Source organism: Leuciscus leuciscus (assembly GCF_965113295.1).
Source record: "Leuciscus leuciscus genome assembly, chromosome: 22".
Lineage (NCBI taxonomy): Eukaryota > Metazoa > Chordata > Actinopteri > Cypriniformes > Leuciscidae > Leuciscus > Leuciscus leuciscus.
This window is the reverse complement of record NC_138746.1, coordinates 31444182-31464250: the sequence shown is the minus strand read 5'-3', so window position 1 is coordinate 31464250 and position 20069 is coordinate 31444182. Positions and strand designations below refer to the sequence as shown.

Below are 20069 nucleotides of genomic sequence, written 5' to 3'. Positions count from 1 at the left end.
ATAAATACTGTTCGTTTTCTCACACAAACCGCTCGTTTCGTGTCTTAGGCCATCAATGTGTACTTACGATGGGGAATTGTTTAATTTGGACGACGGGGAATTGTTTTAATTTGGACTCTGTGCTTGTGTTTTGAGATAATGACCATAGACCTGCATTATATGACTGACAGACAAGAACGGTTTGACCTAAAAATATCAAAATTGAAACTACTGCGGAAAAAAAGACACCTACATCTTGGATGCCCTTGAGGTAAGCTAAAACTTACCAAAAATTAATTTCAAAGTGAACTATCCCTTTAACAAAGATGAACAAATACAGTAACAAACGTATTTCTCATTGTCAGTTCATGTTAGTGAATGCATTAATGTTAACTAATGAAACCCTACCGTAAAGTGTTAGATTCTTTTTGTGTTTCGTGAAAAGAATAACATCATCGAGCTTGCAGGAACGAGAAAGTACTTTCAACATGCATCAGACAGCCAGTGAAGGGACTTGTGGGCCGTCCGACTCCGATTGAGACTGAAGAAAAACACCATGACAAAATACATTTACACACCTAAAACATCTTCTGTCGGACTTAGTGTTTTTCTAATGGAGGGATGAGTGTCGTCTGAGGACACTACACTCCTGCTGTGATGGCAAAGTCACAAATGTCTTTGTAAAACGACTGAATAAAAGCTCTTCAAAAAACTTTAAAGAGGACATACTTAGCAGAAGCTTCGCTACTTAAGACGCACTTCAGTCATGTCGGCTCTTGGTTTAAGTGGAGACAGAGACACGGAGAAAAAGTAGAGAGAAACTGTGACCCTTAATCAGGAGCTTGGCATGTTCATAACAAAGCAATTATCTTTATAGTCACCGTTTGACGGAAGCGGACAATGTGGACCAATAAAAGAGAGTTGAGGGAAGCCTTTCAGCATGATGCAGTCCACGTGTAACTAAGGCAATGAAACAGCCAGTATAAAGCACAGCACATCGGACAGACTAACAGGAGACAGGGACAGAAAGTGTTTTTATCAGTTTAACAGCTGCATTCACACCATCCAAAGCTGTAGTCAAGTGGTCAAAATGCCAACAAAGTGTCAACAGAGAGCTACAGGTTTCACAATTGACTAAGAAAACATCCCTTATTTAGGAAATATATGCACGTTTAATATAATATGCCTGTTTGGAACAGCCTAAGCAAAGACATTCCAATTTATCTCGAATCATAGTGTTATTTTGATAAACATAGCTGCAAAATTATCGTGTGTAGCTATTATGACAATATTGTGTTATATATAGGAATCTTGTTAATTAACAATAAGGAAGATTTTCAGCTGACAGCCAATGTATGTGAACAAAATAGAGCAAAGAGCGAGGATCCAAAAGTAAAAATCCCATTCATTTTCTCCATACAGAAACAACATTTTAGCTGTAAATGTTTCAATTATGCCGTTTGATTACTAATATTAAAAAATAAAACCGATTTCATAGAGCCCTATTTATGGGATTTATGTTTATTTATGGGATGCTGTAATTCAGTTAGGAGCCAGATGGTTTGGTCAAGGCTTACAATTTGTTATTGAACTGTTTCTTTAAGAGCCTGTGGAGAAAATGAGTAGGAAAAATACTTCCGGTGTCAACAAGGCTGAAAAAGTGGGCGGTCACTGTTACAGAACACTTAATGCTAATGCTAATGCTAATGGCCTTATGGAAGAGATTCCATTGCTCACACATAGCCTTTCCATCTTGCAGTGCCCTTAAAGGGCATAACAATATCATTTGTCATCCACTGATATTTTAGCATATTTTGCAGCTTTTCTTGCAGTGTTCTCCAAGTTGTGCTGTGCATTTTAACCACTGAGTTTAACATTTGGACTGCTGCATGTATCCCAGAATCCCCCTGCCCACATGCACATGGCCACATCTATATCCAGCCATCTACTGCAGGGAGAAAGGAGAGGAGACAGGAGAGAGATGCAATGAGTCAAGGGAATGGGATCCACAGTGATACTTATCAGGAGAACAGAAAGAATAGAATAAATAGAAAGAATGAGAACGCAACTGCATAGACCCAAGTTTGACTGATGGCAGCCTGAAGATGATGAAGATGATGAAGATGATGGTGGTGAAATACCCAAGTCACAAGGCAGCATGAGGGGAGAGGAAAGGAGGAAGAAAGAAAGGAAGAGAAAGATTTAATATTGTGTATATTCTTATGGTTTTTTTTGCCTGTTTGTCTGCACATATAAGATGGAGTGCAAATGAGAGAAAGACACAAAGTACAGACAAGAAAAAAGGAAAAAGATAGAAACTAGCCATGTGAAAGACACATTATATATGCACACTAAATCACCACTTTTCATCAGCTATAAATTATTATCCTGTAATGGAAATAAAGCTTAAAAAAACCCACCAAATAAAATATATTAGAAGAAAATGTAACTTAAAATTGAGAAATGTTGCCTTGCCATCTAAATACAATAAGTTGAAGTTGAAGTACTAAAAGCATTACTACTAACTAAAACTGAAATAAAAATAAATTAAAGCTAAATAGAAATATTTTAAAACGGTAGCACTTCACATTAGGTTTCATATGTTAACATTAGATAACACAAACAAACATAGGAAACTATTTGTATGGGATTTATTAATCTTAATGAACATTTCAACATTTACTAAATTTACTTTACTAACAACATTTACACTTTAAACTCAAAAAGTTGTATCTGTTAATATAATTTACTAGACTCGAGCTAACATGAACAATGAACAGTTGTATTTTTATTAACTAACATTAACAAAGATCAATAAATATTGTATCAAATATATTGCTTATTGTCAGTTAATGCATTAACAAAAACTAATAAAAATAACAAAAGCACATAAAATTACTAAAACGTAAATGAAAAAAAAAAAAAAAATATATATATATAGCCTATTATTACGTGTGTGATATATATACATATACCCTATTATTACGTGCGTGTATGTCTATATATATATATATATATATATATATATATATACACACACACACACACACAAAAACACATATATACATATATATATACACATACAAACACACATATATACATACAAACACACATATATACATACATACAAACATACATATATATACACTCACCTAAAGGATTATTAGGAACACCTGTTCAATTTCGCATTAATGCAATTATCTAATCAACCAATCACATGGCAGTTGCTTCAATGCATTTAGGGGTGTGGTCCTGGTCAAGACAATCTCCTGAACTCCAAACTGAATGTCAGAATGGGAAAGAAAGGTGATTTAAGCAATTTTGAGCGTGGCATGGTTGTTGGTGCCAGACGGGCCGGTCTGAGTATTTCACAATCTGCTCAGTTACTGGGATTTTCATGCACAACCATTTCTAGGGTTTACAAAGAATGGTGTGAAAAGGGAAAAACATCCAGTATGCGGCAGTCCTGTGGGCGAAAATGCCTTGTTGATGCTAGAGGTCAGAGGAGAATGGGCCGACTGATTCAAGCTGATAGAAGAGCAACTTTGACTGAAATAACCACTCGTTACAGCCGAGGTATGCAGCAAAGCATTTGTGAAGCCACAACACGCACAACCTTGAGGCGGATGGGCTACAACAGCAGAATACCCCATCGGGTACCACTCATCTCCACTACAAATAGGAAAAAGAGGCTACAATTTGCACGAGCTCACCAAAATTGAACAGTTGAAGACTGGAAAAATGTTGCCTGGTCTGATGAGTCTCGATTTCTGTTGAGACATTCAGATGGTAGAGTCAGAATTTGGCTTAAACAGAATGAGAACATGGATCCATCATGCCTTGTTACCACTGTGCAGACTGGTGGTGGTGGTGTAATGGTGTGGGGGATGTTTTCTTGGCACACTTCAGGCCCCTTAGTGCCAATTAAATGCCACGGCCTACCTGAGCATTGTTTCTGACCATGTCCATCCCTTTATGACCACCATGTACCCATCCTCTGATGGCTACATCCAGCAGGATAATGCACCATGTCACAAAGCTTGAATCATTTCAAATTGGTTTCTTGAACATGACAATGAGTTCACTGTACTAAAATGGCCCCCACAGTCACCAGATCTCAACCCAATAGAGCATCTTTGGGATGTGGTGGAACGGGAGCTTCGTGCCCTGGATGTGCATCCCACAAATCTCCATCAACTGCAAGATGCTATCCTATCAATATGGGCCAACATTTCTAAAGAATGCTTTCAGCAGCTTGTTGAATCAATGCCACGTAGAATTAAGGCAGTTCTGAAGGCGAAAGGGGGTCAAACACAGTATTAGTATGGTGTTCCTAATAATCCTTTAGGTGAGTGTATATACACACACACACACACACACACACACACACACACACACACACAGATATATAAATAAATATATAAATACGTAGAAGAACAAAAACAAAATGTGCACTTCAATGCAAACAAAAGTTCAATCATAGAAAAAAAAAAAAATTTAATCAATCATTGAATACGCTGTATTAACCAATCAGCAACCAAGAGAAGATGAGATCATCTATTTTATAATGCTCTTTCTGAAATTTTATATATATATATATATATATATATATATATATATATATATATATATATATATACATATACATATATAACATAAACCCATTCTTGCTGTGTGTATCTGGAGGGATGAATGCTAAAACGGCGCTGTGGATGAGCTGATGTCCTGAGAGCACCTGTGGTGAGAAACGACGAGGTGGAACAGGTCGGCTGGGATAATCCCTGTGAGAGATTACTGAGCAGAACACCACCTGTTTCACCTGTGATTGACAAAGCTTTATGCAGAGCTCATGGATATGAGATCTCGCCATGCAGAACTAAGGAAATGAAAATAAATCATCGTGAGCTAATGCTGTCTTTACACGCATGGAGTCATCAGATGTGATTAAGAGCGAGCGTATCATTCTGAACTTTTCCAGTCATGCTAAATTACTAGAGATAATTTTGTAGACCACCTAAGAGAGATCAAATATTCCTGAAATAACTTATTATAGATGCATGTTTGATTAAATTTTCATTTGAGCGAAACTGGAAAAGGGCAGAGTCGAGGGGAAATTTAGATTCATATTGGCTTAAATAAAACATGAAATCCAACAGCAGTTTCCAAAGATATTTTAATAAATGCATCTCACTGAACGCATGACGCACTGTTTCTGTGATGCGCAATCACATTTAAATAATCTTTATATCCCATTCATCCTAATTGAATCACATTGTCGGACGACGACCGCAGTTTATGACGGTTATTGTGATGTATTAGAAGATCCAGTGGGAATTGTTTTATACTCTATGAAGGGAAAGAGGCTTAGGGACAAATTTGTACATTTATTCAATCTTTCGCTTTTGATGTTATTCATTTTTCTCTCTCTCGATTGTTCTCTGAAAATTACTTTGTCTTTGTCTGTGTTTGGTAGAGCTCTAAAGCACAGAAAATGTTCACCCAAACGAAGATTTTATGAGAAAAAAAGTTCTGTCTGCAACCAAGATGCCTGACTAATCCATAAATAAATTGTACATTTAACAGTAATGCTTGAAAATCTAATCCATAATCTAATCTAATCCTTAATCCACTTAAAGGAATAGTCAATAAAAAATTTTAATTGTCATAATGTCGATTAAAACCTTTCCTTTTTTCTTATATTTTGTACATTTAAGGTGAATTTAAAAATAATTGGTATATGAAAAAGAATTATATATTTCAAATAAAAACCTTTATTTGAAATGTATAATACTTTCTCATACACCAATTATTTTTAAATTCCCCTTAAATGAAGGTTTTTATTTGAAATATACGGTTCCATGAAGAACCTTTACCATCCATAGAAACTTTCCATTGCACAAAGGGTTCTTTATGGGGGGAAAATGTTCTTCACACTGTGAAATATGGTTCTCTTAAGGACTGTTCACTGAAAGGTTCGTTGGGGAACCAAACATGTTTCTTCTACGACCTTGCTGCAAAACACCCTTTTAGAGCCCTTATTTTTTAAGGGTTAGTTCCCCCAAAAATGAAAATTCTGTCATTAATTACTCATCCTCGTGTCGTTCCAAACCCGTAAAACTAAATTAAATCTGTTCTACATATAAAGCGATCGAGTCTCTTCAGAAAATTTGGACTCAATTCATATGGATTCGTTTTACGATCCCTTTATGAACTTTTTAATGCGTCAAAGTGGTAGTTGCGTATTATGGAGGGACAGAAAGTTCTCAGATTTCTAGGGCTGTACTGTCCCAGTCGATTAGTCGATTAATTGGTCGATACGTTCTGGTTCGACCAAAATTCTGATTGGTCGATTTTTTGCCGCGTTCATTTCATCAGTTTTGCCGTGTTTATTTCATCAGTTTTGCCGCGCTGAGGCGCGCTCATTTCATCAGGTGGAAAGCACTAACTGCTAATGGGGGTGTTTTCAGAGTACCCTTGTTTCACTTTAACAGTCTGTCTTCAGAACACCCCCCTTGTTTTCACCTTTTTTGGATTAGCCCAACCCAAGAGAGAGCGATAACTATAGAAGGTTTGATGCTGAATATTATTTATTTAATTGTGAGAGCGTTTAATAGTCAGTCCTCTTCTAACATGTCAACAACAAAGAAATCGACAGTGTGGCAGCATTTTGTTAAAATTGATAACAGGAAAAAGGTCGAATGCAAAGTTTGCAAGCAACAGTTTTCCACAGCTCGACGACAAACATGACATATCATCTAAAAGTGGTAACTTAAGCTCACTTGTCTGCGTTAGCTTGCACTGTCTGTTTTGAGTAGGCTATATAAACATATCAGAATTTGCATATTTCAATGTTTTAGTGTGATAACCTAACTTTTTTTTTTTTTTTTTGGAGCCTAATGCGCAATTGCGCTGTGCTGTTGGTTGTGTTAGTTTTGAGCCTAGGATGCTTTATTTTTCAGTTATGCACTTTATTTCGTTTCTGCTCTTGATCTGGTTTGTTTAATAAATATTCTTTTTTTATTAAAGTGGACGTGCCTTTTGTGTTTATTAAGAGTAAAAGCTTTAAGTTAATAGTCTATTCGTGTCTCAGCTGTGAAGCTGAGCTCATGTTCAGCCTCGCTCGGTGCGAGGACATGCACGGTGAAATGATAGTGTCTGACAGTTATAACTTATTATAACATATGACAAAAATCGTTGTCTAAATTATGTTGCATATTCCTCAACAGTTCTTGTGATGATATCACTAGTTGACAACATAGTACTGTTTTCGGAAATCATAAGTTATGATATTGCGCAGGTGCACGTGATGCAACGCTGTCAGAGCCGACAGACTCGAGTGTCAGACTCATTTCAGTGCAAAATAATTAGGTCAAAAACGATTTAATATACTGCAAATAGCCTACTAGTTTTTTATGTTTATTTATTATTCATTTAGGCGGACAACAAGGCTACCAAGTACTGCGCACAGTGCGCATCTAATTAATTTAACTTTTTTTTTTCCTACCGTCATTTTTAGTCGATTTTAGTCGATTTTTAGTCGAAAATTTCAGGACTTCAGTCGACCAAGATTTTCTTTGGTTGAGTACAGCCCTACAGATTTCATAAAAAAATATCTTCATTTGTGTTCCGAAGATGAACGAAAGCCTAACGGGTTTGGAACGACACGAGTGAGAGTAATTACATCACAGAATTTTCATTTTTGGTTGCAATATTCCATAAAACATAAGAATTGTCACTTTTCATGGCGACATTAACTGCACTGCAGTGAGATGAAAGCAATGGGAAGAAACAAGGCTAGTGTCTATGATCATCCATGGCACGATTATTTGCCTATCGTTAAAAGTTAAAAGTGAGTCAGATTTGGCGAGTAAACAAAACTCACAGTGGGCTTGTAGCAGGACTGCATATCGAGAGCGAATCAAAGCAACACAATCACTGATGCTTGTTTTCCAACAACAATTTTCCCCGAGGAAAATTAACTTCCAGCATGCATGAGTGGCATGAGGAATACCGTTAATTGTTTGTTAGTCCCTGGAGAATGAAGCAAAGTAAAAGGTTCCTCAATTATGGTTCATAATACTTGTGACAAACTGACTGAGCGTGGCGTCATTAGGGCACTCGAAACAATTAAACAGCAATTAAAGACATCAGTGTTTAAGATAAAGGGCTTGCGAAAGGGGAAGTGAAGTGGAGTGTAAAGGTTACCAGGGCGTGAAGTTTCTCCTCCAGGTCTTGATTTGCTCTCTGAGACGCCGTGTAGCTGTTCTGCAGTCTGTAGGGGGAACACAAAACAAGTGTGTGTCACTGTCAGGGTATAAAAGCTATATCCTGATGTTATATGATATATCCTGGTATGGTGTGGGATTGATATGGATATGTGTGTATTGACATCAAAGGTCACAGGAAACTGTACAAGATTTCTCTGCCATGCTGGGAAACGTTTCCGCATGTCGCATCGCACACGAGATAACGTTACATCTCTCTGATGTACACTAGAGCTCGTCTCAGCTGAAGGTGAAGGCAAGCCGGAGAAAACATTCACAAGTTATTGCAATAATAAGACCTCATATTTCAACACAGAGTTGTAAGAGAGTGTGTCTGCTTTTAAAGTCATCAAATCCTCAAGTGGTCAGAAGAGGAAAAGAAGCACTTAAAAGACATTTTCATCACAAAAAGCCATTAAGCTTATCCTCTGTGCAAGTGTTCTGAACCAAAAAGTGACAGATTTTGTGTTGCATGAAATATATTGCAAATAAAAAGACAAGACATTATTTTTTTTATTTCAGTACTTGCAACCCATTTACAACAGTATCTGGTATAGAACGAATGCCAAAATTTATGTTTTTGTATTTGTACATGTGTTTGTTTTACCTCACACACTTATGAATGTGCATATACTGTATATTAGGGGTGTAACGGTACACAGAAGTCACGGTTCAGTACGTGTCTCGGTTTTGGGGTCACGGTTCGATACGAGTGGACTTCCACGACACAAATCAGCACAAGGCCAAATGCTTTTCTCTCTTTATAACGGCGGAAACAACTTAAAAAAAACCCTGCCATTTATGGTTATACAGACAAGAGCATTTAAACAGTAATAATTTGAAATTGCAAAGGGTCTATTTTTATTTGTGTACACTCACTATCAAAACAAAGGTCACACTTCAGATTAGGGTCCAATTCTCACTATTAACTACGACTACTGAAAGTTGGTAAGGTAGTTGTTAAGTTTAGGTATTGGGAAGGATTCAGGGATGTAGAATATGATCATGCAGAATAAAGCATTAATATGTGCTGTATAAGTACTAATAAACAGCCAATACACTAGTAATATGCATCCTAATAAACAACTAGTTAATAGTGAGAATTGGAGCCTAAACTGAAGTGTGACCAAAACAAAACATTGTGCTTTTGTAAAATAAAGAAAAGAAACAGCACACGTTCTTCTGCTTTCTGGAGCGCGTCACAAAAATGAATCGAGACTCTGCGTATAGGCTACTAGCAAGCTCTTGCGTGTCAACTGAACACTTGTTTTGGGTTGGTCATAGATCGTCTCTTCTTCTTCTGCTCTTTTTCCTGTTGCGGCTGTTAGCAAACAGTGTTGCATTACCACGCGCCCCTTCTGGATTGTAGCATGAACATGAAATGCTTAATGAAAATGTCACAGCTCGACCTCCGGTGAAACTCTTCTCCCTGGCGATATATGCGGATACATGCCGCTTTATTACAATCGACTGCAAGCTTGCATTTATTTTTGAGCGCAACGGCCACATTCCACACTCAAAATCCAATCAACTTCAACAACCAATGGATAGAAGAAAAAAAATTGGGGTTGGGACTTCAAAAATCCATCACACTTGGATGCATGTCACAATACAAAAGAAAAGAACTGTCGCTACTTCTGTTTCATCTCGACTTTAAAGATGCTTAAGCTGACAGCAGAAACTGTTCACTGTGTCCAAATTTGTCCAAAAGTGTTCATCGTTCAATTCTTAGTGAAATCAATACAACATCAGAGCTTTTTTTTTTTTTCATACTACTTATTTCACATTGTGCTTTTTGGATACTATATAGTAGATATGTCCACTTTTATGTGGAAACAAAATGGGATATTTCACCCAAAATGGGTGTTTCTATTTCTAAAACTATCCTGACCGCTCTTTTCCATATAACTGAAATGATTGGGCATTCTGATGTTATGCTACTACTTTTTTTTCCCCCATCAATTTGGAGCTCTGCAGACCTAACCCTTCTTCATTCTATGGACAAGAGCAGCCAGGATATCCTCCATAAACGTACGTTTTGTGCTTTAGGGAAGAGAGAAAGTTTTATATGAATCATTTACACACTTTTTTTCAAAGGTTAAGGGGTATTAAAGACCAAAGCTCCAAGAAATGAGCGGTGGGCTACATGGGCTGATGTTGATACCTTTTGATATTTGATATCTTCACTGAATCAACACTGAGACTGAGCACAAGGCTCAAAGGCTTCTGTTCATAAAACTTTTTGTAGGAAACATCAATTCAAACACAAAATTTATGCTTACAAAAGGTCATCAGGCCTGCATGCCACATTTTCTCCAAGTTCTGCCTTTCAGTTTACAGCGGACGCCAAGGTCTCAATCACTCTTTCCCTCTTTTGGATCAATAGAGTTCCACTGCCTGGCAGATCATAGGGGACTTTCACTGTCTCGCTTCATAACAATTAGAATTTAATCAATTCATTTTAGCAAGCTGTGGTGATTTGCCCTGAGCGCAGTCATAAACTCTAGCTGCAGACGGCCGGTGCTGATGAAATGCAAAATGTGCGCAATTACTGTTGCTTGATGACCTCTCTGAATCACAGAGGAGAGGAAGCTAAATAAATTCGGGTGAGACACACGAAATAAATGGGAAACTGAGTAAACAAACAAACATCTATAACAATACCTCTCAGAGCCCCCAGCACCTGGTGCAAATCGCCACAGCGCATGTGACAATATTACAGCGTTAGATCAGAGATCGCATTCAAACGCCCACGCTGCAGAATCACCAACCAATTACGATCCAATTAGGCTATTATCTGCGGAGAGCTGGCATGCAGGTTTCGGATGTGGCAGGCGAGGAAATGGAGCAGCAAATGTGAGCACCGCACTTTTTTGATGGAAGGAATGCTGGGTAATTCAATCTCTCTGCCGTCTGAAAGCATATAAGCCGGAGATGCATCCTGATTGGAGATAAAGTGGCATGATTGCAGCCAAATTACACACCGACTCAATCACAAAGCACTGCACTCAGACCATCAGGGGCATATCAGGCCGATATGAGATTAAATAATCAGAATCTGCACTCAGACCTGCTGATCTTAAACTGAACTGATAACAATGTGTCCGAACAAGGTGCGAAGTGACGTCTGCGACTCTTTTTCGACTAATAATTTGGTTACTCGTTATTTTGATAGTCTACTTTAGACATTCTACTAACTATAAGCAACTACATGTCAACTAACTCTCAGAGTATTAGTAGACTGTTAGGGTTAGTAGAATAATTTGACATGTAGTTGCAAGGTCAGTAGAATGTCTGTTGAGGAGAATCAAAATAAAGTGTTAGCAGATATTAAGCAGACAGTCTACTAATACTCTGAGGACTGTCTAAAGTGGACTAATGATCCAGACGTACTTTGTTGGTTAGGATCCTGGGTGTGCTCTTTGATACCAATCTTTCATTTGAAAGTCACGTTTCTAATACCTGTAAAACCGCATTCTTCCATCTTAAAAATATATCTAAATGACATCATATGCTCTCAATGACAAATGCGGAACAGTTAGTTCATGCGTTCATGACCTCAAGGCTAGATTATTGTAATGCTCTTATGGGTGGTTGCCCTGCACGATTAATAAACAAACTACAGCTGGTCCAAAACGCAGCCACTAGAGTTTTTACCAGAACCAGGAAGTATGAACATATCAGCCCGGTTCTGTCAACACTGCATTGGCTCCCTATTAAACATTGTATACATTTTTTAATTTTGCTGATTACTTACAAAGCACTAAATGGTTTAGCTCCCCAGTACTTGAGCGAGCTCTTAACGCATTATTGTCCTTCACGTCTATTGCAATCTCAAAATTCCAGCCAGTTGATAATACCTAGAATATCAAAATCGACTGCTGGCAGTAGATCCTTTTCTTATTTAGCACTAAAACTTTGGAAAGGTCTTCCTAACATTGTCCAGGAAGCAGACATGGCGAATGCCTTCTACGCTAATATTAGTCTTTTTGTTTTTTTCCGAGGTTTATCGCAGTCCACCGGATCCAAGCCGTATCCAGATCTGATGAAGGACCTCCACCTGGACACGACGACAACGCAGTCCTGAAGTGTCAACTCTCTCCCCTGTGAAGTCCTTCCCTTCCCTTCCCTTTACCACTGTACAGATAAAACACTGTCAAAATAATTGTGGTTTGCATGGACACATGGAAGCGCAAAAAAACAAAATATGTATTATGAATTTTTAAGGCCAGACAAGTAATTTGTTGAGGTCAATTTGTAGAGAAAGACTACACGCCTGCGCACATACATATTCAAACGCACACACCTACAGACTAAACACGTAATACGCATGTGCACGCCGTCAGCGTTTTCACAGGTTCACGTTTTTTACGTTTGGATGGTAGATGGTAACTTTTTTTTACGGCTGCACCTTGGAACCGATTTCAAGGTTTGCGTTCTCGAGCCACCAGGAACTGTTTTGTGCGGATGAGCGGGCCAGAGCGCGTTAAGCGTTTTCTGTTAGAACAGTGTCGTGTTAGCGGCCCCTAAGTTAATAACTAATGATCTTTGCAACGGAAGTGAATCAATCAATCAAAACTAACTTTAGCTGGACAATAACTTTATTCTAGAGCTGCTGTAACGCCAAACAATCTCTGTTACTGTAATTTCCTATTATCACTGTAAAGCTGCTTTGACTATTGAAATAAAGTGTTACCAATATTTTTTTCCAGAGTTTCAAATTTGGCATCACCACCAAAAAGTAATAAATGATTAAAATAAAACAGCATTTTTTTTCCTTGTTTTCGACCCATGTAACCTTGCGTTTAAATAAATAAGGTTATGACACCAACATTTTAGATATCAGTGAAATTTCAAGATTTTTTTATTCTAATTTTGATACCACAACAAAAGCTAGTCAATCTATTAGAGTCAATCTAATATAAATTTCAAGCATTATTAAGGACTAGTGTTGTCAAAAATATCGCTATTTCAATATGTACTGATACTGAAATATCTGAAACTGTTCTAGTACTCCCATATTGCAGTATCGATACACCGATGCACTTTCTCTTCTCTCTGAGGGCGAATTGACACACCCACCTCCTTGCACTCACTCGCCTCATTCACTCCGGATGAATAGTGCTTGTATTGCGCATAATTTTAGTCATTCCCATAAGTTTCCCGCTCACACCAAAAGCGCGTGCACTACTGATATCTTTAAGTGGTGTTCTCAAACAGCTCATGAGTAGCATATTAATTTCTTTTTCTTACTGTGCGGAAAAAAGTTAAGAGAAAATGCATGTTGTGTAACAGTATATTGGATCCGATCAGCTCTTAAAGTGACGGCAGCCTAATAAACCTGATGCAAAAGACAGAGAAAATCACTTGCTGCTCTAGACTGAATAACTTTAACTTTAACTGAGAGCATTAATATGTATTTACTTTTTACAATGAAAACTATCCAGGTGTTATTTTACATGTGATTACTTTCTTACCTGAATTTACTGTTAGACCCTACCTGAAAAACATAAAGCCATGTTTATTTCATTTGTCTTTTTATTCTATTATATTTATTTGTGATATTGTTTGCAATTTATTTGTTCTTATTTTATTATTGACTGTTTACTTGTCTTTTTTATGAAAATTTAGTTCAATGATTCAAATTAAGCCTCTCTGTGCTGTGTGTGTAAGCTATTGCAACAAAATTATCCAAATTATCAAACAATTATGAGATAATAACAAATTACCTGTATGGCGGTATATATGTCAGTTTTCCCCATAGTATCGAAAGTGGTGTCGTATATAGATATTTTTCAAGATCCTGATAAGCAAACAATTTTTTCACAAGCAGCGAAACGCTGAACATTCATGTTAGTGTGAACAGGCCATAAAAAAAGGAAAAGATGTTCTTGGTCTTATTGCCCATAATTAGCACACACACTATTCCAAAGAAAATCTCTTCATCAAAAAGTCTTCATAAGCATTCTTCAAAATCTATAGTGTTCTGTACTATATTTCACCATTGTTCACACAGAAATCAGCCTGTCTGCATGTCAGAAGCAACAGTCTAGCCAATTAAAACAGTTACACGGTAACAGAGATGAACTGGCCAATACAGTGCCACTGAATCCTCACACAAACACTGCAAAACAGCCTCACAGCGAGCCTGTGCTCATTAAAATCAGGCTCTGTTCTCCTCCTCTACCTGTAATGAAAATAACACATTACAGTCACTTACGGGTCTCAAATGCAGTCCGTAATTAGCCTGCAAAAACTCAAGGCATTCGTCAGACAATAGATCTGTTTGATTGCCTGTAAAACCTTTATTTTATTTATTTCCTGAAGACTACGCTGTCAGGCACAATGTTTTTTTGTTGTTTTTTTTACATTACAACAGAGCAACATTTGTTGAGTTGAGCCAATTTAATTAACATATTAGCAATAATTCAAACCAAAAATCTGGTGACTGACCACTTAAACAAAACAATTCACAATAACACTGCTGTGGCCTATTCAGATTGAATAACCAAGAGTTGAATTACGAACAGTTTCTAGAAAATGTTGAACCAAATGACTTTCATGCTGTTTGGCTCCATTAATAATATTCATGTATTATGCGAGTTGTGAACTTGCTGTCTGAAATGTGAGAAAAAGTCCTGAAAGAATTGTTAATGGAATCATTATGTGGAATTGGAACCAAAATAATTAATTTTTTCTTGTGATTTGCCTTGTGTGAGGCGGAAACTGTGTTGCCCTTCGAAATCCCACATGACAACAAAGGAGGTTCTCCTTATGTTTTATATATGTGCTTAACATCTAGGTAAGTTTGCAGTCCCCTCGTCCTCCCTGACCAGCATGCTTTGCATTGCCAAACCTGCTGCTCTTTGTAGTCACCCTGCAGGGGTCCTGTAACTCTACAGCCGCCGGTCAGTGGATTAAAGTGATGCCTGCCAGCTTCATACAGCTATAAAGAGTTCATTAATTTGGCTGCTTTGATCATAATCATTAAAAATGGATTGCAGTCCATTGCATGTCTCGTCTCATCTCTCTCTCTCATCTACGCCTGCAACTTCAGAAAGAAAGAGATTTTATCCACCTCTTTCCTGAACATGGATGATTCATAATGGAAGACTGTTGTCATTATGCAGTCAGTGAAAATAAAATGTTAGGGACCTAAGATTTCCCCAATGACAAAAACATGGAATTTAAAATATAACGTGGAATGTGTCATGGAATTTGGCAAATTTTGGATGAATAAATCTAAAGTAGGGCTGCACACTTAATCGAATCGCGATATATCGAAATAACTTGTAATTGTGCCAAATATACTTCATAAAGCAGAATGCACACCTCGAAGTAATATAATAAAAACAATACCAATAACGATAAAATCTGTATTAAATATATAAAAAGAAAGAACACAACCTCTGCTTAAAAAAAAAAAAAAAAAAAAGTTATTCTAGCTTCATGCATTCTTTTTTTTTTTATTAACACTTAACTTTATTAACTATTAACTTTTATTAAATAAATAAATAAATAAATAAATATATATAAATATATATATATATATATATATATATATATATATATATATATATATATATATATATATATATACATACATACATATACACATAGTTCAAAAATAAATATATATATATATATATGTATATATATTATCTGTTTTATTCTTCCAAAATAACTTTTTTTTTGCAAAACGTAATACATTTTTTCAATTAGACATGATTTTAATTAGACGTGCTTTTTGATTACAAAAATTTTATTTAACCATATAAAATTTTAATAAAATAAATTTGGGAACCTGATTTTGGGAGAAAAATAAACCTTGTATAAATAAAAGTGAGCAATTCAAATTCCTGCGGGTAAATAATTTAAAAAAAATTCCATTTCAGCGTTCCAGTATTAGCTAGTAAGTAAAGATACATGCTACTCTTTAATCTTCGTTTGTGGGACTTCCTAGTCTAATTTGTACTTTTTCTATATAATATCATTTTGTAGCAACCAACAACAAATGTTGAACCTGAATCTTAGATTTCAGATAGTTCAGATTTGCAGTGTTCAAGTAGCTTCTACCATAATTTTTAATGAAACCAGGGGAAACCTGGCAAATGAGCTTATTTTAGAAACCTGTGGTCACATGATCAGTGCCACATACAGGCCCTATAGACCAGCCAGGGCTGCATGTTACCAAGAAGGTTACCAAAATTATAATAAATAAATAAATAAATAAATAATGTATATACTTAAAAAAAATATTCAAGGAAATACTAGGGCTGTCAAGAGATTAATCAGCAGCCAATTATCAGCTACACACTTTATTTTAAATAATTCACTACCCTTCAAAATAAGTTTCCTATGTTCATACCAAGGCTGCATTTATTTGATTAAAAATACTGTAAAAATAGTCAAATTGTGAAATGTAGAACAATGTTTTTTTCATTTTTTTTTTGCTGAATTTTCAGCATCATTACTCCAGTCTTCAGAGTCACATGATCCTTCAGAAATCATTCTAATATGATGATTTGCTGCTCAAGAAACATTTCTGATTATCATTGTTGAAAACAGTTGAGCTGCTTAATGTTTGTGGAAACTGAGGTATGTTCTTTATCAGGATTCTTTGATGAATACAAAGTTCAAAAGTTTTTTGTAACAACGTACGGGTAAGTCTGTACTGTGACTTTCGGTTCAAACTGAATGCATTCTTACTGAATAAAAGTATTCATTTCTTTTAAAAAAACAAACAGTGGGACAAACAAGTGGGAGTGCGAGTACACCGCATGACTAACCTTCTGAACTTATCTCTCATTTTCTCCAGGTCGTCTCTGGTTCGCCCCAACTCGGCCTGCATGTAATGTCGACTGGTTTCGAACTCCGTCTCCATGGCCTCCATCTTATGAGTGGTCTGAGACAGCCGGCGCCGGATGTCTTCATTCTGCTGCTGCAGGAGCCTGAAAAATAAGCCAGAGCAATGAAAGACGTGACAAATGCAAGCCATTGACATGAGAAGCAGTTAGTCAGATAGAGTTCACACCACTCTACAGCATTCTCATGCATTTCAACGCTTCTCATTTCACTACACTAGCGTAAAAGACTCTCTAATATCCATACTGAAGACTGTTCATTATCCACATCACCTTGCCATGCCCGGGAAAACATCTGCGTGCACATTCCGGATGCATATCTCACATTTCCTCTCAACACTTGTATTCTTTTAACAGATATCTGTCATGTTTGGTATCATTTTACAGCTCAAATGTAATGACCACGGTTAGAGATGCAACTATCATTTGAATACGCATTAAGGAGAGGCCGTCTCTGTCTTTCCCACATCATGAGCATCTCATTCGTGTTCATATTTAGAGTTATAAATGGTGCGTTAACGCATTTCACCAGGTTTGACATCAGTGATGCCAAAAGGCACTAGTGAAGCATGTGTCAGAACCGTTTGCATCATGCATGATTCACATGGGTGATTTTTTTATGACAATTTTATGTTGCTTTGTGGATCTCAGCACCACACACCCTCTTTCACTGTGGCATTTTATTTTTAACTTGCGTTGTTTAATAAATAATTTCACTTAAGTGTTGAAGGATAATCCCTGAAGTTGTCCTCTGCCATAGAAGTCAACGTTTTACACAATCAGGCGATCTGAACTTTAAAGCTAAATCATTATTTCCGATGAACGCTTAAAGAAATAATTTTCCGTTGGAAAAGGAGATTTTATATATGAACAACAACTTTAATGGAGTCAGATTAATTTTAAATGAGACGGATAAATAATTAAACAATGCATGTCATCGTTCAGCTGCTCTTTTTGTATTGGTTGAAAATAGCAGCTGTAATTTCCAGCCCTACTTCATATATGACTTCACTTTTAATCTTTTGCCTACAATCCAGAATATGTACACCATTACTGTCGACTTACAATCTTAAAATAATATTAACTTTAAATATTCTTTAATTGATGTACACTACCGTTTAAAAGTTTGGGGTCGGTAAGATGTAATATATAGTCACATAGTGTTAAATAATATAAATCAAGATACATCATAAAATCAGATAAAAACTTAAAAGGGTTTAAAAGTATCGAAATATATTAAAACAATAACAACCATAATAGAATAGATTATAAAATCAGGCATCAGATAAAACAAAAAATAATACAAAAAACGGTTTCATTGCCTGTAAATCATATTTATGCCTGATAAATGTTCTAAATTCTCTGACCAATGGCAGATGTGGACTGTATAAGTACTTGAATACTCTATTAGTCTTGTTCATTCATTACAGTCATGCCAATAAAGCTAAAAGCTAAAGCTTGTTGACTAAGGCCCTGTTTACACCTGGTTTTAAGACGCAATTTGGTCGATCGGATCACAAGTGGACGACACTAAATACAGGTGTAAACGGGGTCTAAAACATTGAGCTCATAATTCTCCAGCGGCAGCCATCTTTGTTGTAAACGAATTCAACCCAAGCGCTCTTTGGTGACGTGGATGATTACGTTAGTGTTGATCATCTGTCCATCATCGTATAAAGCCAGCCCTGACAATTTGATTGGTCCGAACAGCTCTGGTTCGAGCATAGTTTCTCCACAACGGATCAAGTCCAGACCGAACTTCCCGACCTCAAATGTTGTGGGCGGGGCTAAGTTCGGCTGGCATCCATGCTAACTTCCAGAGGTAGTCGAAAACACATTCGACCGGATTGCTTTCGTAGTGTAAACGCTCATGTGATCAAATGTGTTGAAACAGCCACAAAAGACCTACTCTCCGCCCACTGAACTAATACGTGAACATTATGGGAAGCCTGACGGGATTTAAACTTAATCGGCTGGAGACCCAAGTTTAGTTTGAAGAGGAAAAACATACCAAGCACAATGTTCTCTAACCATTCCTGATTTCTAACACACACTCACAGCGTTCGGCTGGTCTTGCGACTGTCAGAGCAGAAATTAAAGCTGTTGCTCTGTGTGTTTTTCCATTGTTTCCTTTTGAATTCATATGTAAATTGCGTGAGCTTATTTCGTCCATAAGATCAAAAGATTTGGAAAAGCCCATGCATTACCCGCCCATAGACTCTCCCCTGGAATAAATCAGGACAGAAGTGGACGAAAGGTACAAAAGAGACAAATTAAAACACTAGGTGTAAACAGGAATGCGTCTCCCTCGTCCACTTGTGATCCGATCGACCAAAACGCATCTTAATACCAGGTGTAAAGCAGGGCCTAAGAAAGAAAAAGTACAAAACTAAGAAGATGGCCAATAAACAGAACACCCCACTGACTCCGTCACAGGACTACAGGTGCACCTCAGCTATGGGAGCTTTCACATCCTACATCCAATGTACAGCGAGAAGGTGTCAAACACATGATGATTCCTCCGCCAAGACTCCTGACACCTGCCAATTACTCCAAAGAAAAACACATCCACAACACTTAAGCAATCTGAAGGTGTTGAAATGTGGCTAGGGGAGGCTGAAGCATGTTTCCCAAAACTAATGCAAAGAAAACTACAGTACATGTGTGCAAAACACTTAACAATCCTGAGCCGGATGACTAAAAGGCTCTCTGAGGTACAGCAATAGGCTAAATGCTGAGCCTACTGAGAGCGAGTTAAGGTTTAGTCATGCAGGTGTGTGAATGTGTGATTAGGAGCAGTACAGGAGTGTGTGTGTATATGTGTGTGTGTGTGTGTGTGTATGTGTGTGTATATGTGTGCGTTTGGTTTATATTACATTGTGGGAACCAAATGTTCCCACAAGGATAGTAAAACCTGAGATCACCTCCATTGTGGGGACCAGCCAGCGGTCCCCATGATGGA

The 20069-nt window shown here is 37.1% G+C and overlaps 2 protein-coding genes across 4 annotated transcripts in view; one reads left to right on the top strand and one right to left on the bottom strand.

The window, feature by feature from the left end:
* lrrc73 (leucine rich repeat containing 73) overlaps window positions 1–20069 on the top strand; it is a 176592-nt gene that overhangs the window by 49146 nt on the left and 107377 nt on the right. The window lies entirely within an intron of this gene.
* Window positions 1–20069, bottom strand: part of LOC309487078 (tight junction-associated protein 1-like) — a 112746-nt gene that overhangs the window by 17521 nt on the left and 75156 nt on the right. For all 3 annotated transcript variants that reach the window (XM_082154605.1, XM_082154607.1, XM_082154606.1), the window contains 2 exons: window positions 17033–17194; window positions 8185–8251 (listed from right to left, as the gene is read on the bottom strand). In XM_082154605.1, coding sequence (XP_082010731.1) covers window positions 8185–8251; window positions 17033–17194 — 229 coding nt within the window. The remainder of the gene's footprint in view (window positions 1–8184; window positions 8252–17032; window positions 17195–20069) is intronic.